At 44.0% G+C, this 18,559-nt stretch overlaps 1 protein-coding gene and 1 pseudogene across 5 annotated transcripts in view; one reads left to right on the forward strand and one right to left on the reverse strand.

Annotated features, from left to right (window-relative positions):
- The first annotated feature begins 315 nt into the window (after window positions 1-315).
- Window positions 316-18,559, forward strand: part of TLK2 (tousled like kinase 2) — a 114,460-nt gene continuing 96,216 nt past the window's right edge. The window contains exons 1-2 of one of the 5 annotated variants that reach the window (XM_037495161.2): window positions 316-336; window positions 3,190-3,272. In XM_037495161.2, the coding sequence (XP_037351058.1) occupies window positions 3,192-3,272 (81 nt within the window). In that variant the 5' untranslated portion in view covers window positions 316-336; window positions 3,190-3,191. Of the gene's footprint in view, window positions 337-1,317; window positions 1,407-1,558; window positions 1,716-3,187; window positions 3,273-18,559 lie in introns of those variants that run through there. The other 4 variants (XM_037495160.2, XM_037495162.2, XM_037495163.2 and 1 more) reach the window with 4 other exon arrangements.
- LOC119232844 (40S ribosomal protein S12-like) lies at window positions 14,856-15,263 on the reverse strand (annotated as a pseudogene).

Here is an 18,559-nt window from a genome sequence, read left to right on the forward strand (position 1 = left end):
GTCGGCGGCCCCGCTCGCGGGGCACCTGGGCACCCGGAGAACGCGCCGTCCCCACGCGGGGCTCCGGCCTCGGCGGGGCGACCGCGCTCCCCTCCCAGGGCTCGCTCCTCGGGGCAGGCCTGTGTTTTCCCCCAGCGCTCACCCTCCACTCCCCTCAAGTGCCCCGGAGGACCGTGTTTTTGATCCGAGGTTGAAATGGAAGCTCCCCCAGGGTGCCCGGGAAGAGTCCCCTCGGGGCGGCGCCCCCACCTTCCGGAGGGCCGCATCCCGGTGGGGGTGGGGGCCCGGCTTTGATCCCAGGGCACCTTTTGTCCCCGGAGACGCCCAGCCAGCCAGGTACGTGGCCGGGGAGGCTGCCCGCTCCCCCGGGCGGCGCGCCGGGGCTCCGGGCGCGGGGCGGCCCCGGCGAGAGGCGGCGCGGGGGGCGCGGGACTCACTGGCGGGGCGTCTCCGGGGAAGTTCGGGCGGGGTCCCCGGCCTCGCGCTTTCTGCCTCCAGAACCCGCGCAGAGCAGCCCCGCTTCTCACCCGGGCTCGTGGCGACGCGGGGCGGGCGGGCGGGCGTCCCTCCAGCGCGGCCGGGGCCGGGGCCGGGGCCGGCCGCACAAGGGCGGCGCGGGCGCGGGGCGCGGGGTGCGGGGCGCGGGGCGCGGGCCCGGCCGGGCTCGGGGCAGCCGGGCCGCCGGCTCCGCCCGCCCTCAGCGCTGCGCGAGGCGGCGGCCTCCTCCGCCGGCGCGGGGTCCCCCGGTTAACCCCTGCCCGCCAGCCCGGCCGCTGATTGGCGGAGGCGGGGCGCCGGGGCAGCGGGGACCCCCCCACCTTCCTCGTCCCCTCCCCCTCCTCCCCACCGCCTGCTCTTCCCCCACCCCCCCAGGACCCCCCCTGCCTCCCAGCCGTGCAAATCTCGCGAGGAAACACGCGGTTTCACTAGTGTGTTTACACCGATCACTACTAATCCGGACCGAACCGATCCGGATTAAGGGGCCGGAGGCGGGTCTTGGGCACCAGCGGTTCCGACCCCCCCGCCCTCCGCGCCGCACCCGAGTGGCCCCCGGCCGCGCGGGCCCCCACCTCCCGGCCCGGCCTGGGCTCTCCTGCGCCTCCCTTGGCCTTTGTCCGGCGCCAGGAGGCCGGTCCCGCGCCCCCCGCGGCCGCCCGGGCCCGGGCCCCTGTCGGGCGCCTGGCTCTGCACGCGAGCCCGGGGATCTGCGGCCTCCGCGGCCCCCCTCCCCCGCCCGCCCTCTCGTGGAGCCCGGCGCCGGCGGCGGCTGCCCGGGCGGGGGGTTGCGGCGCTCAGGAGAGGCCCCGGCTCCGCCCCGGGCCTGCCCAGGGGGAGAGCAGAGCGGTCCGCAGCCGGGTCGGGTCGGGGCCCCTCCCGGGAGGAGCGTGGAGCGGCGGCCGCGGCAGGTGAGAGGCTGAGCCCCGGGCGGGGGAGGGCGCCGGGCCTGGGGCATTAACCGTCCGGGGGCCCCCTCGGCTGAGGAGGCTGCGACCCGGGCCCACCGGGGGCCGGCGCCGGGCCGCGGCTCCCCGGCGCGGAGGCGGGAGGGGCTCCCCGCGGGCTGCGGGTCGCCGAGGGGCCGGGCGTAGATGGGGGAGGCCCCGGCGGCCCGGCCTGGGAGCGGGGCCGGCGAGGAGAGGGGGGCGCCCGCCCAGCTGGAGGCCCGGGAGCCTCCCGGCGCCCCCGAGAGCCGGCCCGCCCTCCCTCCGTGACAGGTGGGCCTGGAGTTGGGGAAAGTTTGGAGCCGGCTGGAGGCGAGGGGGGTCGGGACCAGGCCCCATCCGTCCTGCTTCCCGGCCGCGGGCTCCGGGGAGGATCCGGGTCCCGGGCCCCGCCGGAGCGACACGGAGTGGAGGTTTCCTTAACATGAGTTGACATTAAATGGAATAACCGCTGGGGCGGCCTTTTCCGGGCCCGGCCTGGGGATGGAGGTTTAGGAAATGTGCCGGGCGACCCCGGGGTGGAGGGAGGCAGCAGCCTCTGCCATTCCGGCCTCGACGAGGGCAGGGTGAGGCGCCGGCAAGGCCACCGACGGGGGAACTCAACTCTCCGCCCCTCTCCTCGTGTCTTTTCTTTCTCTTTCACCGAGAATTTTCCAATTCCCTTTCTAACCTGCACTTGTGTGTGTGGGTGAAACTTTAATTTGTCACCCTTTCATTCCCCTTTGCCCCTGGCTCAATCCAGGAAGGGAAATGAAACTGGAGGACCTGGAGTGCTTGTTACTGGAAATTGTGGAGTTGTTAGATTGCAGAGGACAATGTTTAACTCCTGTTTTCCATCAACTTTTAAATCATGCCAATCATTCCAATAACGAGTATGTTCGAAGGGGTTCTGTGTAATGGTGTCGGCTCCTTTCTCACTTTTAGTAAATTAAAGAGCCATGTCTCGTGGGTTCTGCAAGAGTTGATCTCTTGCAAAAGATGGACATTTTTTTTGCTGAAATAAGCCTGTGCATTAATTGGTTATGGAAGGAGTTTAAAAATGGTGTCCTTCTGCCCCTCCCTGCTTGGAAGGAGTGCTAAAAGCAGTCTGGAGTCTGGAGAGCCTACTGCTCCAGGGAGTGGTCAGAAGCAGATTTTGTAAAGCAAGGGTTATGGAGCTGTGTTAATTTCCTCAGTGATGGTTTTAGGTGGATGGTTTTACCATGTTTTTCTATTAAATTTGAAATAATTAATTCTTTTTTTTTTCCCATGAGGTGCGGTGAGCCTTCCAGAGAAAGAGGCTATAGGGTGTTGTTTGAAATTATTTGTAGCTTCTGATTCATGCCATATTATTTTGAATTTACTAATGATTCACATTTTTAGTTTAAGAACTAGTTCCTGTCTGTTGGGAAAAAAATATCCAGCTAGATTCAAAGGTTGACAGAAAGAATTTTCTTTTTTTGCAAACTAGCCCTTTGTTGGTTTTTTTCCCTCCACTCAAATTTTAAAGAGATTATATGAAGGGTTTATGTCATTTGTTGTTGAAATCAAATCGGAACAAGGTTAGAATAAGTGGCTCTCCTAGAAGAGGATTTCGGAGCCACTTTGTAACTTTAAGTGTGTTACTAGTTCTTGTAGTAAGTTGTCTGCTGTATTTACTTGAGGTTTACCTGTATGTGACCGTTCAGTGAAGTAATGTTATATCTGAAAACTTGGCTTCTTGTGTTTTAGCTTTCATGGTCTCACAGTCTCCTTTTTTTCTTCTTAGAAATGATGGAAGAATTGCATAGCCTGGACCCACGACGGCAGGAATTATTAGAGGCCAGGTTTACTGGAGTTGGTGTTAGTAAGGTGAGTGAAATCTTGATCATGAATACTGTTCATAGTCTAATTTATTTTATTTTATTTATTTTTTTTTTTTTTTAAATTTATTTATTTATACAAGCACTGGGTACAGTCAGAAGTGTGGGAGGGTGAGAGAATTCACCAGAGCCAGAGCGGGGAGCAGAACAGGCAGAAGGAGCAAGGTACACTGCTGAGGGGAGCAGCGGGCGGCAGGAGAGGTCTGCATGCCATGTGGGACCCTCCTCCGGTGGCGGGGGAGCAGCCGGGGATCGAACCGGCGCTGCAGAGGCTGTGGGCAGCTTCGCAACCCAGCGCTCAACCGCTGCACCACTGGGAAGGCCCCATAGTCTAATTTAAACACATTTGAAAAACAGTTGAGCAATTTGGGTAGACCATACTGATTGATTGCAGAGGAGAAGATCTGGCTTATGGTTCCAGTGAACTTTTAAATCTTACCTGTCATTCCAATAATCATTTAACAGCCTATTTGAAGGTTTTCTATGTGGGAGTCTACGCTTCTTTCCCCACACACTTTATTTATTTATTTATTTTAAGATTGATTTATTTATTTATGCACACAAGAGCTGGGGTACAGGCCAGCGATGTGGGGGGTGAGAAGATTCACCAGAAACAGAGTAGGGAGCAGAACAGGCAGACTGACTGAAATACACTGCTGAGGGGAGCAGCGGGTAAGACAGGGGAGGTCTGCTGCGCCGTGTGGGTTGCTCCCTGGCTGGCTGGGGATGGAACTCCGTGCTGCAGAGGCTATGGATTGCTTCATAGTGCGGTGCTTAACCCCTTGCACCACCAGGGAGGCCCTCCCCACACACTTTAATATGGGAGCGGTTTCCCATGAATCTTGTTGCAAGGATTCTAATGGGATGTCTCTTTAGATTTTATGCCCTGTTTTGTCAAAACTTTCCAGACAGAAGAAGAACTGTTAATTAAAAGATATTGACATAGCTTTATTACACTGGCTATTTTGCATAGGTATAAGGTAGAGTTTTGAAAATATGCCTCTGCTTCGTCTGTTGGTTCTCCTGATCTGTGGCTTGGCAGATTTCTCTTGGTTACACCCCCAGACTGCTTTCTTTATCATATTTTTTCCTTCTTGTGTGTTTATGCTGGGAGCATCAAACAATATCAAGCCCCTATTAATGGGTGGGTGTTGAACACTGTTACAGCTTTCTGTGTGGCCTTCAGTACCTGCTATTCCACTCCTTTACTTATGGGATGATTTTAGTACAGTATGTAAAACATTTATGATTTTATACAATATGTAATATAGCCATACTGTTTTATTTAAACATTTTAAAAGGTTGTTGCATTATTTAGGCTTGAGACTTATGAATTATTGATCTTTGACTTCATGTGATATATTTCTTTCTGTACCGTTCAAGAAATCTTACTTCTCGTGGTGACCTAGACGTTAGTCTTAACGTTTTGGTTAGTAACTTGTTAGATTTAGTTGAAAAACTGACTTTTTTGACGGGTCTCATAATTTTGGTAAGTTGGAATAACTTTTAGTTTTGTTCATTCAACAAATACTAAGTACCTACTACAGGGTATTAGGGCTGACACCTCTAGCATAGTGCCTCCAAGCCCCCAATGTAGAGAGAGCCAGAGAGAGGACTCTGTCATGAGAGTTGTATTAGAACTATGACATGGTACTGGTGGAACCCAAAATAAGCTACACATTTTGTAGTTCTGGTTTTCTTTTGGCCACCGTCATTAAATTTTGTGGCACTTTGGAGAGGCTCTACTCTACTGACTGATGTTACATATTGAAATTACATGTACAAATGTAAATTCTCTCATCTAGGTGAAGTAGCTGGAAGTGAGCAGTGTATTTGAGTATTAAATTGATGTCTGATTTAATTGACTATCTGATAATGACCTTTGATGTGTCTTTTAACTTGAGAATTCATCAGGCTCAGATCCAAATCTGTTGTTCAAATACTCACTTACGGGGTTAGAATTAAGTTAGTATTCAAATTGTGTACAGTTAAACTCCTCAGGTTTCATTGTTAGGATGCTTTTCATTCCCGTTTTAGGTTCTGATCGTACATCCAGTATGTATTTTTGATGGGGTAGCGCATAAGTGATGAGAATGAGTGACATTGTGAAATAGCTGTCTAGACCCCACTTAAAATCATGTAACTGAGGTGTCAGGAATCTTTACTGCAGTAATCGCTCCGTTTAAGAAGAAGTTCTATCTTTTATAAGTACATAGAGAAAGAAATTCATTTACATTTGCATGTCTTTATGCCATTAATTGAATGTTATTCCGATATTTCCAGTTGTGGTAAATACTGATATGTCGGTTATAATGCGTATGGTATTTTAGGGTTAGGAGGAGAGTGTTTTTTTCCTATAATAGAGAAACTTGGGAAGAAAAGCAAGTAAATTATTCTGTAGTTTGTTTGCAGAGTTAGGAAAAAGAAAATCTCCGTTTTGTTTTTTTACTTGTAAGACATTATATCTTCTGGATCACCAATTTGAAATAGGAGTGGGGAGGGACCTTAGTACTAAGAGAAAAGGTGCTTTAGGAAAACCTCCTGTTCCTTGCTTTGAATCCTCATTATGGGTTATAATTTTTCAAGGGGATGGCACTGTGTTGATGACAGCTTTCAGTTTTGCAAAGATCAAGAGAGGTTTCAGCCCTTTGCTGATGGAGTGTGGGAGAGCAGAGTGACTTTCTTGTGATAGTGCCATCTAGTGGGATTGCTGCAGCCTCTTGCACTGTCTCTTGAGTTTCTCCTGACCAGAACATTTTCAGTACTTTTTGATGTCCATAGAAGGAAGAAAGTCATTCCACTGTGGATTCTTTCTTAGTGGACAAGAGTGTTTTAAGTAGCTGCAGTCTTTGAACTTCCTGGTTACTGTAGAGCTCCTGTCACATTTCTTCAAGTTTTTTATAACTGCAAATTAAATATACATCTCAAAATTTGGTCTAAAACAAAATGGCCAGGGCACCACATTTGTTACTTACATTTAATTTGTGCTACTTACATTTAGGTTTTTCTATTTGTAGATTTTTATTTTCTTGCATATTTGTTTATATGCATTGTTTCCCTTTTACTAGCATGTGTTATTTAGAATACCTGGTAGACCAAAAATCATTTATTTTGAATTTTGGGATGCATTGTGTAACTTTTTGTTTAATAGAGTGATGTTTTCCTGTCACTTGTGAATTGATGATAGAGGAAGTAAGTATCCTGATGTGCACTGAGAAGCTGTGGCTTACATTCTTCCTCTAGTTTAGCTGCTCCTTGTTAGGATCTCTAACCAGTCATCTTCTTAGCATTTTTAAGGTGTTAATGTTCAATTGGATTGTGCACCGTCTTCTTTTCTTGTTGACCTGATATGTGAACTATCCCACTTCTTTAAGATCTCTTCCGTTAGCACTGGAGAGTTTGTTCCTAGTAATGTGAAACTGTAGTATCTTTTCGTTTGTTTTCAGTGAGGACCTGTTTCTGTTTAGCTTCCCTTCTCTGCTCTCCCTTAACAATTTAAGTATAGGTTGAGTCTGTGATTCTGGAGACTATGTAAAGTAGGTAAACTTCTACCCTTGCATACACTGTTAGGTGTTCCTAGTTGAATTTTAATGCTATCAATACTATAATAATAATTACTTACAGTGTGTCAGGTATTGTTCCAAGTACAATAAAAGGTGAATTTAGATTTTTTGTATCAAGGATCCTAGTCTTAATAAATCTCCATTCTCTTTTATAAGACATACTGATTGCCCATTGTATTGTTCCTTACCAAGAATTAATTTATGACAACTTGTACTTACAATTATATAAGTTATTACAAAATTGTGTATACCAGTGAAATATGATTGCAAAATAAAATAACTGTTGAGTCTGTGAAATCTAAGTTAACTGCCTTGGAAAGACTAAATATGAATAAGGAAATTTTTTTTTTTTTTAATCTGGAAAAAATCATCACTTAGATCCTTGGCAAGTATCTTTTTTTTTAAGTTCTTGATTCACTTAAAGAAAGCGAAACTGGAAACTAGAGGATGCAGAGTAGGTGTGGTCTGTGAGACTGTGGAGCTGCAGTCAGTGGATCTGTGACTCAAAAGACCAACGACGAAAGACTGATAATATATGTTTAAGTAAAATAAATGTTCATGGGGTCATTTTTTCTAGTTTCTCCTCTAAGCTACTGTTCTGATTTTGGTGATACTGAATTAAAAGGATTTTGCAGTATACTGATGGCATTAAAAAGGAGCAAAATGAGGGTCTCCCCGGTGGCGCGGCGGGTTGAGCACAGCGCTGTGAAGCTGTCCGCAGCCTCTGCAGTGCCAGGTTCGATTCCCGGCCGACCAGGGAGATGCCCACATGGCGCGCAGACCTCTCCTGTCTGCTCGCGGTTCCCCTCGGCAGTGTATTTCAGTCCTTCTGCCTGTTCTGCTCCCTGCTCTGTCTCTGGTGAATCCCTCTCACCCTCCTGTGTCTCTGACTTGTACCCCAGGGCTTGTATAAATAAATAAATCTTTAAAAAAAAAAAAAAAAGGAGCAAAATGAGAAAAAGTGGGATTGTCTATTTGGGACAATAAGAACCATCATTTTATCACACCTGAGGCGAGACTATATACTTACCTATCTGTTTATCTATGTATCTATGTATCTATCTATCTGTGTGTCTATATACACACATAGATGTCTTCTTTTTAAAAAAAAAAGATTTATTTTATACAAGAATTGGGGTATAGGCCAGATATGCAGGGGGTGAGAGGATTCACAGGAGACAGAGTAGGGAACAGAACAGGCAGATGGACTGAAGTACACTGCTGAGGGAAGCAGCGGGCAAGACAGGAGAGGTCTGTCCCGCCCTGTGGGTTTCTCCCTGGCCGGCTGGGAATCGAACTCCTGCTGAAGTGGCTGAGGATTGCTTCATAAGTTGCGTCTTAACCCCTGCACCACTAGGGAGGCCCCCCCATGGATGTCTTCTTAGAGACAATGATCTCTTTTCTTTCCTTATAAATTTATAAGTAAAGGGAAGAAATTTGACTCTAAAAAGAAGTTTAACTAACTTATTGCAGCAATTAGGTTTCAGTTATGTATATCTAGTATAAACTGTTTCATATGCCAGTTCCAGTAGTGGAAAAAAAAATGTTTGGGTATTTTATATTTAATACATAGTTAGACGGTGCTCAGGAAGCATAAATATTGAAAAATAGTCTACACTTTTACTGGTAAAGTTTAAGGCACTATTGATAAATTTATTAGTGTGTTTACCTTTATGTTATGTTCTCCCATTTCATATGTAATCAAATAGTAATTCATGGCTTTTCTTTCTCTGAAATTTCTCAAGCATTTGTGTGTCCCTATTACTCTTGCCTTAATCCAGACCTTTATCACTCATAATTGTCATAGCCAGTCCCTCCTATCCCATTCATCTTTCTCTAAACTGCCATTGGTTATATTGGTAAAAATACCAATATTGTGTTACTCCCTTGCTTTAAAGGCTCCTGCTGCCTACTAGATAAAGTTAAACCTTCCTATTCTAACTTTTGGACTTCATGGCCAGTTGTCTACACCTCTCTGCTTTGCTCTGCTACTTCACATTATGACTAATGCAAACTATCATGGGAGCCTGAGTAGACTTGTGCTATTTCCTCTAGCTTTCCTCTTTTATTTGCTTTATGCACTTTCAGTTTACTTTTCACAGCGTATCTTCTTTTGGACTTTTCCAGGTACCTTCACCAATCTATCTTATCAGTGCTATCATTTTAACACTTGATAACCTACATTTACTATAATAGTAACCATGTTTTCCCTGTAGTCTCCTTGAGAACTTGGATGCTCTGTCTCTATTTAAATGTTCAGTACATTGTATAAAGTGAATACATTTTTGTTGAATTAGAAAAGTGTATTGAGAAGATGAAAGCAGAATAAATTAGCCGTCACCCGTGTCAGTTAATCTTGGTAACTAACATTCATTCTATTCTTTTAAAGTGAATCTCAAAACTGTTGTTTTTTTAATTGGAAGATTTAGTTCATTTACATTTAATGCAATGACATAAATTTGGGCTTAAATCTTCCTTACATTTCTTTTTAAGATTTATTAATTCATGCATACAAGAGCTGGGGTGTAGGCTAGAGATGCGAGGGGTGGGGAGGGTGATGAGATTTACCAGAGACAGAGTGGAGAGCAGAACAGGCATATTACTGAAATACACTGCTAAGGGGAGCAGTGGGAGACACTGGAGAGGTCTGCTGTGCCATGTGGGTAGCTTCCTGGCTGGGGATTAAACTCGTGCTGCAGATAGCTTCATAGTGCTGAGACTTAATCCCTTGTGCCACCAGCGAGGTCCTTCCTTGTGTTTCTTTTAAAATTCTCTTATGCTCGTTTTTCCTTCTTTTTTATTTTTAAAGATTTATTTATTTATGCTTATAAGAACTGGGGTACAGGCCAGAGGTGTGGCGGGGTGAGAGGATTCACCAGAGACAGAGTGGGGAACAGAACAGTCAGACTGACTGAAATACACCGCTGAGGGGAGCAGCGGGCACGACAGGAGAGGTCTGCTGTGCCATGTGGGCAGATCCCTGGCTGGCCAGGGATTGAACTCATGCTGCGGAGGCTGTGGACAGCTTCATAGTGCTGTGCTTAACCCGTTGGGCCACCAGGGAGGCCCTTCTCTTACCGTCTTTTGGATTTTTTTTTTTTTCATTGTTGACTAATTCTCTATGAGAGATAAAGAAACATTTCCATACTTTGTTTTTTTCCTTCCCTTGCCTTCAGAGTTTTGTCAGTTGTTATTTGAAATGGTTATTTTTAACGTGCCATTTCCCCCTCTTCTAGCTTGAAAACTATATACTCTTCCTATTTTGTTCATTACCACAGAAATTATAACATGTATCCTTAACTCACAAAGAGTAATGTTAGTATCTTTGCCCTCTTGGTCAGTATAAGGGCCTTGAATATTTAACTTCATTTATTCCTTTCCCAATTCACATGCTGTTTTTTTGCTATGTTTAATTGTAATATGTATACTTAATTAATAGACTAGTTTTTAGAGTAAAGTTTACAGAAAATTGAGCAGAATATTACAGAGTTCCCCATATGCTTATTACCCCTAAACCCAGTTCCCCCTGCTGTTAACATCTTGCATTAGTGTGGTAGATTTGTTTTATTTTTTTTTTTTTTTTTTTTTTAATAGAGGCATGCCTTTTTTTTTTTTTTTTTATTTATTTGTTTGCTGGTTTGTTTGTTTTTTGTTTATACATGCACTGGGCACAGTCAGAAGCGCGGGAGGGTGAGAGAATTCACCAGAGCCAGAGCAGGGAGCAGAGCAGGCAGAAGGACCGAAGTACACTGCTGAGGGGAGCAGCGGGCGGCAGGAGGGGTCTGCGCGCCATGTGGGACCCTCCTCCGGTGGCCGGGGAGCAGCCGGGGATCGAACCGGCGCTGCAGAGGCTGCGCGCAGTTTCGCAACCCAGCGCTCAACCGCTGCGCCACCGGGGAGGCCCGGTAGATTTGTTTTAACGGGTGAACCAGTATTGATACATTATTATTAACTAAGATTTAGAGTACAATTTCATGAAATTTGGATAAATGCAAAAATTTGTCATGTGTCATCATTTGTGTGGTGTGTGTGTACATTCACACATACATGTTTTTTTCATCTTACACCTTTTTATTTATTTATTTGTATTTAAATTTTATTTTTATATTCCCTATGCAATTACAACCCCCTTATTTTGACCCCAAGCCCTCCTTTCCCTGCCCCCTACCCCCCATAGAGTGTCTCTGGTTCATAGTTGTTTGTTGATTTTGGTATTTTCTTTCTTATAGTTATTCTTTTTCCTGGTCCCTTATTTAAGTTTTCTAGATTCCTGCTATAAGTGAGACCATCCGGTATTTTTCTTTTTCTTTCTGGCTTATTTCGCTGAGCATGATCCCTTCCAGCTCCATCCATGTTGCTGCAAATGGCATGTGTTTATCTTTTTTGAATGCTGAGTAATATTCCATGGTGTATATGGACCACATCTTCTTGATCCAGTCATCTATTTTTGGGCATTTGGGTTGTTTCCAAAGCTTAGCTATTGTAAACAGTGCTGCTATAAACATAGGGGTGCAATTGCTGGATCATATGGAAGCTCTATGTTTAGTAGGTCAAGAAATCTCCACACTACTTTCCAAAGTGGTTGGACCATTTTGCATCCCACCAACAGTGCAGGTGAGTTCCTTTTTCTCCGCATTCTCGCCAACATTTGTTGTTGCTAGTTTTTTTAATATGTGCCATTCTCACTGGTGTAAGATGGTATCTCATTGTAGTTTTGATTTGCATTTCCCTAATTACAAGTGATGTTGAACGTTTTTTCATATGCCTGTTGGCCATTTGCATTTCCTCTTCAGAGAAGTTTCTTTTTAGCTCTTCTGCCCATTTTTTGACTGGATTATTTTCTTTGTTTTTGTTGAGTCTCATCAGCTCTTTGTAGATTTTTGTGATCAGTCCTTTATCATTAGTGTCACACACACACATTTTTTTTAGAGTCTACAGGTTATTACTAGATCAGTATTCATTTAGCGCAACCTACATACTGACCATTTTATTTGTTTTTCATTCCTTTTTGCATTTCTGCCCTTCTATCTAGAATATTCTTTCTTTTGCCTGGAATATATTCTTTGGAATTACTCTATTGTTGGTGTGCCAGTGATTATTGCCCCATTTTATCTGCTTAAAAATCTTATTTAAATTTTTTTTAAAGATTTATTTATTTATTTATTTATTTATTTATTTATTTATTTATTTATTTATTTATTTATTTATACAAGCACTGGGTACAGTCAGAAGCGCGGGAGGGTGAGAGAATGCACCAGAGCCAGAGCGGGGAGCAGAGCAGGTAGAAGGACTGAAGCACACTGCTGAGGGGAGCAGCGGGCGGCAGGAGAGGTCTGCGCGCCATGTGGGACCCTCCTCCGGTGGCCGGGGATCGAACTGCGCTGCAGAGGCTGTGGGCAGCTTTGCAACCCAGCGCTCAACCTCTGCGCCACCGGGGAGGCCCTAACTTAAATTTTTTAAAAATGAAATTAACATTGTTTTACAACTATATATAGGTCAGGTATATAGCATTATAGTTGATATTTATGTGTGCTACATTTTGATTGCTACCAAAAGCCTAGTTTCCATTGGGCTTTTTTTCTTGAATGGTATTTTGCTAGGCTTAAAATTTTCAGCTGGCTGTTATTTTCATCTGCACATTGTTCACTGTTGTCCGCTGATTTCCTTTATGTCCTTTTTATTTTTAGTCATGTTACCATTCTTTAGAAGGTAATCCATCTTCACCTGTTTTTGAAATTTTCTTTTTGTCCTTGATTTCCTGTACTATAATGCAGGAACAATATGGAGATGGGAGAAATATGTAGATTGGATTGCTTTTTAAAATTTTTTTCTCCACAGGTCTCTCTGATGGTGTAGGAGTTAAGTCTCAGCACTATCACTGCCTGGGTGCCTGAGTTCTTTCCCCAGCCAGGGAACTCATCCACACATGGCTCAGCAGACCTCTCTTGTCTTGCTTGCTGCTCCCCTCAGCTGTGTATTTCAGTGGATCCGCGTGTTCTGTTCCCCACTGTGTTTCTCTTACCGCTGCCCCCCACCCCCGCACCCCTGGCCTACACCCCAGTTCTTCTATGCATAAATAAATAAATCTTTAGAAAATTTTTTCTTTCCTTTATTCTAATTTTACCTTTTTTTTTTTCTTTTTAATTTACTTTGTGTTTTTTTTTTTTCTATTTTTTACTTTTTTATGCTTTATATCTGAATATTTTGGGGGAACTGAACATTTTAAAAATATAGATTTTATTTTTTAGAGCAGTTTTAGGGTCACAGCAAAATTGAGTGGGAGATACAGATACAGACTTTTCCCATGTATCCCCTGCCCCCACACCTGTGTAGCCTGCTCCTTTACCAGCATTCCCCATGAGAATGGTACATTTGGTTACAACTGAATGTTACATTGGTTACAACTGAAAAGTCTTCGTTGATACATCATTGTCACCCAAAGTCCATAGTTTACATTAGGGTTCATTCTTGGTTTTGTGCATTCTGTGGGTTTGGTTAAATGCATGATTACTTAATGACTATGTCTATTATAGTATCATACAGAGTAGTTTTACTGCCCTAAAAATACTCTACTCAACTGTTCTTCCTCCCTCCCTCCACAGTCTTGATTTTTTTTTAATTAATCTTTTTATTGTCTCCATAGTTTTGTGTTTTCTGGAATGTCATATAGTTAGCATGTAGTGTATAACCTTTCCAGATCGGCTTCTTTCACTTGTAGTTTTTTTCCTTTTCTTTTCGTGGCTTGGTAGCTCATCTTTTTTTTTTTTTTTTAAAGATTTATTTATTTATGCATACAAGAACTGGGTTACAGGCCAGAGGTGGGGGGAGGTAGAGGATTCACCAGAGACAGAGTGGGGTGCAGAACAGGCAGACTGACTGAAACACACTGCTGAGGGGAGCAGCGGGTGAGTCAGGAGAGGTCTGCTGTGCCATGTGGGTTGCTCCCTGACCAGAGATTGAACTCGTGCTGTGGCGGCTGCAGATAACTTCGTAGGTTGCGTCTTTACCCCTTGCGCTGCCAGGGAGGCCCAAGCTCATCTTGTTTTTAACATTGAAAAATATTTCATTGAACGTACCACAATTTATCCATTCACCTGCTTTCAGGTGAAGAACATCTTGGTTGCTTTCAAGTTTTAGCTGCTACAAACATCTGTGTGCAGATTTTTGTGTGGATGATTGGATTACTTGAAATTTGCTGGGTTTTTGAATCTGGATTGTTTTTCATCAGTTCTAGAATACTCTGTTGCCTCTGCTCTATTTCTGTCTTCTCCTTTGTCATTCCATTTAACCATGTGTTAGAATTTTTCTAAGAAAGATACTCACTGTGTTTTCTATGCCTCTTATCCTGTTTTCTGTATTACAGGGTTGAATACTGGGTAGTTTCTTCTCATCTATCATTACCTTTATTAATTGTCTCTTTAAATTTGTCTGATCTATATAAACCCTCTACATTGAGTTTTCATGACAGCTGGTTTATGTTGGGGTCGCTCTTATCTTGAAAAGATAGCCCTTGTGTTCCTTGTATTTAAAATATGGGGTGGGTTTTCCAGATTCTCTGCATTGGGCAGGTCCTGGGCTATGACTTTATTTTCTCTTTGTACTCCCCAGACCTCCTAAATTATAATTAAGTTTCAAAGCTTTTTCTTTAGAATTATATCAGCAGTTGCCTTCTAATAGAAATAATTGTGTGTGTGTGCATGCGTGCGCGCGCGTGCGCTAGACTTACCTTTCTGAGTTCTTGTCGTAAGGATTTTAGTACAGTAGTTCCTTATTTCACTGTTCTTAGGCAGTAATATAAAACTATTTAGCACTTACAAAAAATGCACAAGCTCTTGTGCAGTGCTGGGTAAGGAATTCATATCTAGTTTCCCCCTTGGGATTTTGCACTTCTCATCTGCTTCCTTCCTTCCTATATGTGGTTGGTACTATTGTTGTCTCTTCTCACCATTAGGGTCTTTTATGCTAATTCTTTTTTTTTTTTCTTTTTTGGATGAGCCAAATTTTTTTGTTCATTTCTTGCATTTGCAGTGTTCCTCAATGACATCCTTGGCTTGAGATGCTTTGCCATAGTCCTTAACTACCAAGCAACTGCAACCAGGCACTTTACAGGGAGTCCCTTCTCTGTCGGTGTGACAGAGGCCTACCCATTTGCCTAGTTTTTATTTGTCATCAACCTTAATTAAGTTGATCAGGTGCTCAACACAAAGGGCCTCCACCAACTTGACAGATGTAGGTTCATCACAGTTGGACATAAGCACACAGAGATGGGCTTGGCGCTTGTCTAAGGCTCTGGCAGCTTTGTGAACTCCACATGCTAGGCCATCATGAACGAGGACAGTCTTCAGCCCCTCTTGCAAAGCAGTGGTAATGTCCATAATACTTCCAGCAGCAATGCCTTCCTCGGCCGTGGCGGTGGGTTATGGATGGAGCTGAAACTTCAATGTACTAGAGCCTCTACCAGATCTGAGGGCGACTCAGAGGCCTGAGTTGGAAAGAGGATTTATGTTAATTATTTTCTTTGTTTACTTCGGTTAAATAAAGATTCAACTGAAATTTTTTTTAGCTATTTTTTAAACAGTAAGAAGGAAAACAAATAAGGTATATTATTAATGCTTTAATTAATATTAATATCTGAGTCAAGGGGTGATTTGGCTTGATCACTCTTGTCCTTCTCTCCACCTTGTCTGGGTCTTAGTGGTAGGTTTGATTTGGTGCTGATGCTACCATATGTCGTGGAGTGGATGAGTTTAGAATTTGCTTCCTAGTATGTTAACTATGACAAAGTAATCTTGGGCAATTCTCATTTTTTTATGGTGCAGTTACCATGTTTTCCTAATCCAAAAAGAGACTTGGCTTTTTTTCATCCCAGATATTCCTCCCTTAGGCTGTAGGCACATTATAAAGTCATTCCTGGAGAACTTGGTGCCTTTGACCTGCAGAAGGGTTCACCTTTTCATCTCTGTTCTGTTTGGTTCATTGGGAGTAACCTTTTGGCTTTACGTGGGGCCACAGAGTTTCTATTATAGAGTCGTTGGTCCTGATGCCTGACCTGGTCCTGATATTCTGGTCAGCTTTTTTCCCCACATAGGAACTTTCATGGGAAATCTTGTTTTATAATTTGGGGTTTTTTTGCTTCTCTACCCAGGCAACATTCCTTTGCAGATTAGAGCAATCTGAAGGATCCGGAGTGCTAGGGAAAACTGTTCTCAGTTTGGTTTATTAGTTTTACCTGTTCGCTCCTAGTATCTAATTTTCTTTCCACTCCCAATACCTAATCTTCTAGAACTTTATCTTTACTATTTAACAACAGACCATAGTCATTCTACAATAGCCACCAGATGTAAGAGGTGCCATTTCCTTAACAGGTAATACCTTGTGCTGAGGAATGCTCGTAGTCAAATGGTCATCATAAGAGAGAATTTTGATTGGTTTTGAAAGTTTTGAAACTTAATTCTGTGCAGTTTGGGATGCAGAGCTAAGAATGGATTTTTCATTATAGTTGTATCTTACTCTTTTAACTTGCTGATTTTTTAAAAAGTGCATGTGCTCTAACAATATATTGAAATTGGAATAATCTGGTTTTGTTACTTGTACCTTTTAAGATGTAACAAGCCAGGGTCTCCCTGGTGATGCAGGGGGTAAAGTCACAGCACTATGATGCTATCAGCAGCCACTGCGCAGTCACTGTGGGACATGAGTTTGATCCCCTGCCAGGGAGCTGATCCACATGGCGCAGCAGACATCCCCTGTCTTGCCCACTACTCCCCTCAGCAGTATATTTCAGTCAGTCTGCCTGTTCTGCAGACTGGTGAATCCTCTCCCCACCCCCCACTTCTGGCCTACACCCCAGCTCTTGTATGCATAAGTAAATCTTTAAAAATAAAAAAGATGTTAACTAGCCAGAGCACTTGGAGGTCAGTTCAGCTCTAGGCATGTCCAAATTAAAAATTTATTTTCGATGAGCTACACCAAAAAGGAGAGCCATATTTGAGGTAGGGGATAATAAACTTCCAAAATCCATTTAGACATAAATGAGTACCAAAGAATGAATAGTGGAGTTAAAACCCTCTGGAGCAAATGCTACAATAAAATCTTGCCAAAATTCTTTCCTTGTTAAACCCTTCATTTTATTTGTGTATGCTTTTGGGAATTTGGGTTGCACAGAATAAAATAATGGTGGTGGAAAAAGTACCATAGGAACAAGACAAATGCTTTCCCCAATAAGTGTGCTCTGAAGACAGCAGTGAGGAAAATAGAAGGGGAGCAGTTTTCTAAGAATATTCACAAAGAAAGGGTATCTATTCCTAATCCTAACTAGATGAGGAAGATAAAGAAGTTGGTCATTAAACCTCATTTTTTATTATTGTGGTAAATATACTAACGCAGGGCCTCTCCAGTGGCGCAGCGGTTGAGCACTGGGTTGCGAAGCTGACCGCAGCCTCTGCAGCGCTGGCTCCATCCCTGGCCGTGGGGGCGGGTCCCACATGGCGCGCAGACCTCTCCTGCCACAGACCTCTCCTGCCGCCCGCTGCTCCCCTCAGCAATGTTCTTCGTCAGTCTGCCTGCTCTGCTCCCCGCTCTGGCTCTGGTGAATTCTCTCACCCTCCCGCGCTTCTGACTGTACCCAGTGCTTGTGTAAATAAATAAATAAATCTTTAAATATACTAATGCAATTTGTCATTTTAGCCCATTTTTTAATAGTGACATTAAATGTAGTCACATGGTTGTGCCGCTCTTGTTAGTGGGCAGAATGAGGGGTACTCCTGGACTCCCAAACTTGCATGCTCTTAATATGTTCTGCCATCTGCTCCTTAAAGACAAAGCATACCCTTTTTAGTGTGAAAGAACTTTAATAGAAGAGAACCTTAATAGGATTAGTGTGCATAGGAAGGAAGAAAGGATAAAGTTTCCTAATGAAACACCCCAAATTACTTATCTTCTTGTGGGTAAATGCCCAGCCAAACAGGACTGGCCCAACGTGGGGCTACTGAGGCCCAAAATCCTGCCATAAATCTAAGGTACCTTCTGGCAGGGAACCATAGGAAAGGGACAGAAGAAGCCAGGCCAGTCAGGGATGAAAAGAGCGAAGTCAGAGTATAAATCAAGGTAACAGCTGCTATTGTCAGCCTCCCCAGAGATCTCTCAACCACTTCTCTTCCTAGTGTCTACATGTCTCAACTCCATATGTCTCCTTCCATGTCACCTAAGTACCTGGTGTAAGTCCAAGGCCCAGAAACAAGCATTTCTTCACATCTCCGTTCCACATGTCTCCTCCAAGTCTTCATCCAAGTCTCCTTCAGCTCCTCCTCCCCTCTCAGGCAGAATAATAACAAGTGACTGTACAAATTTGCTGAATTAGAATTTTATTTTAACCAGTATTGCCTCCAATGTTAAATCCTATGAAGACTGTTAATGTTGTCCACATAAAGATAACAAGGTGTGATGTCTGTTGTAATGGATGTGACCTGTATTACTGATAAGTTGGCTTCTGCAAAGGATAAATATGTGACTTATCTCATAAATTTCTGCTCCAGTTGGAGTTAATTTTGTTTCCATTTTGCCCGCCTGACTTCTGAGGAATAGCAAGAATTATTTGTGAAATTAAAACGTAATGCGAAGGGCCAGTTTATCTCAGGAGATGGTGCCTTCAGTTTAGGATATTTTCTGTTACATTAAATAACCTTAGCAGCCAGATTTAATGTTCACATTTAGC

This window comes from Talpa occidentalis, unplaced genomic scaffold, assembly GCF_014898055.3.
Source record: "Talpa occidentalis isolate TD23 unplaced genomic scaffold, MPIMG_talOcc4v2.1 talOcc4.7, whole genome shotgun sequence".
Lineage (NCBI taxonomy): Eukaryota > Metazoa > Chordata > Mammalia > Eulipotyphla > Talpidae > Talpa > Talpa occidentalis.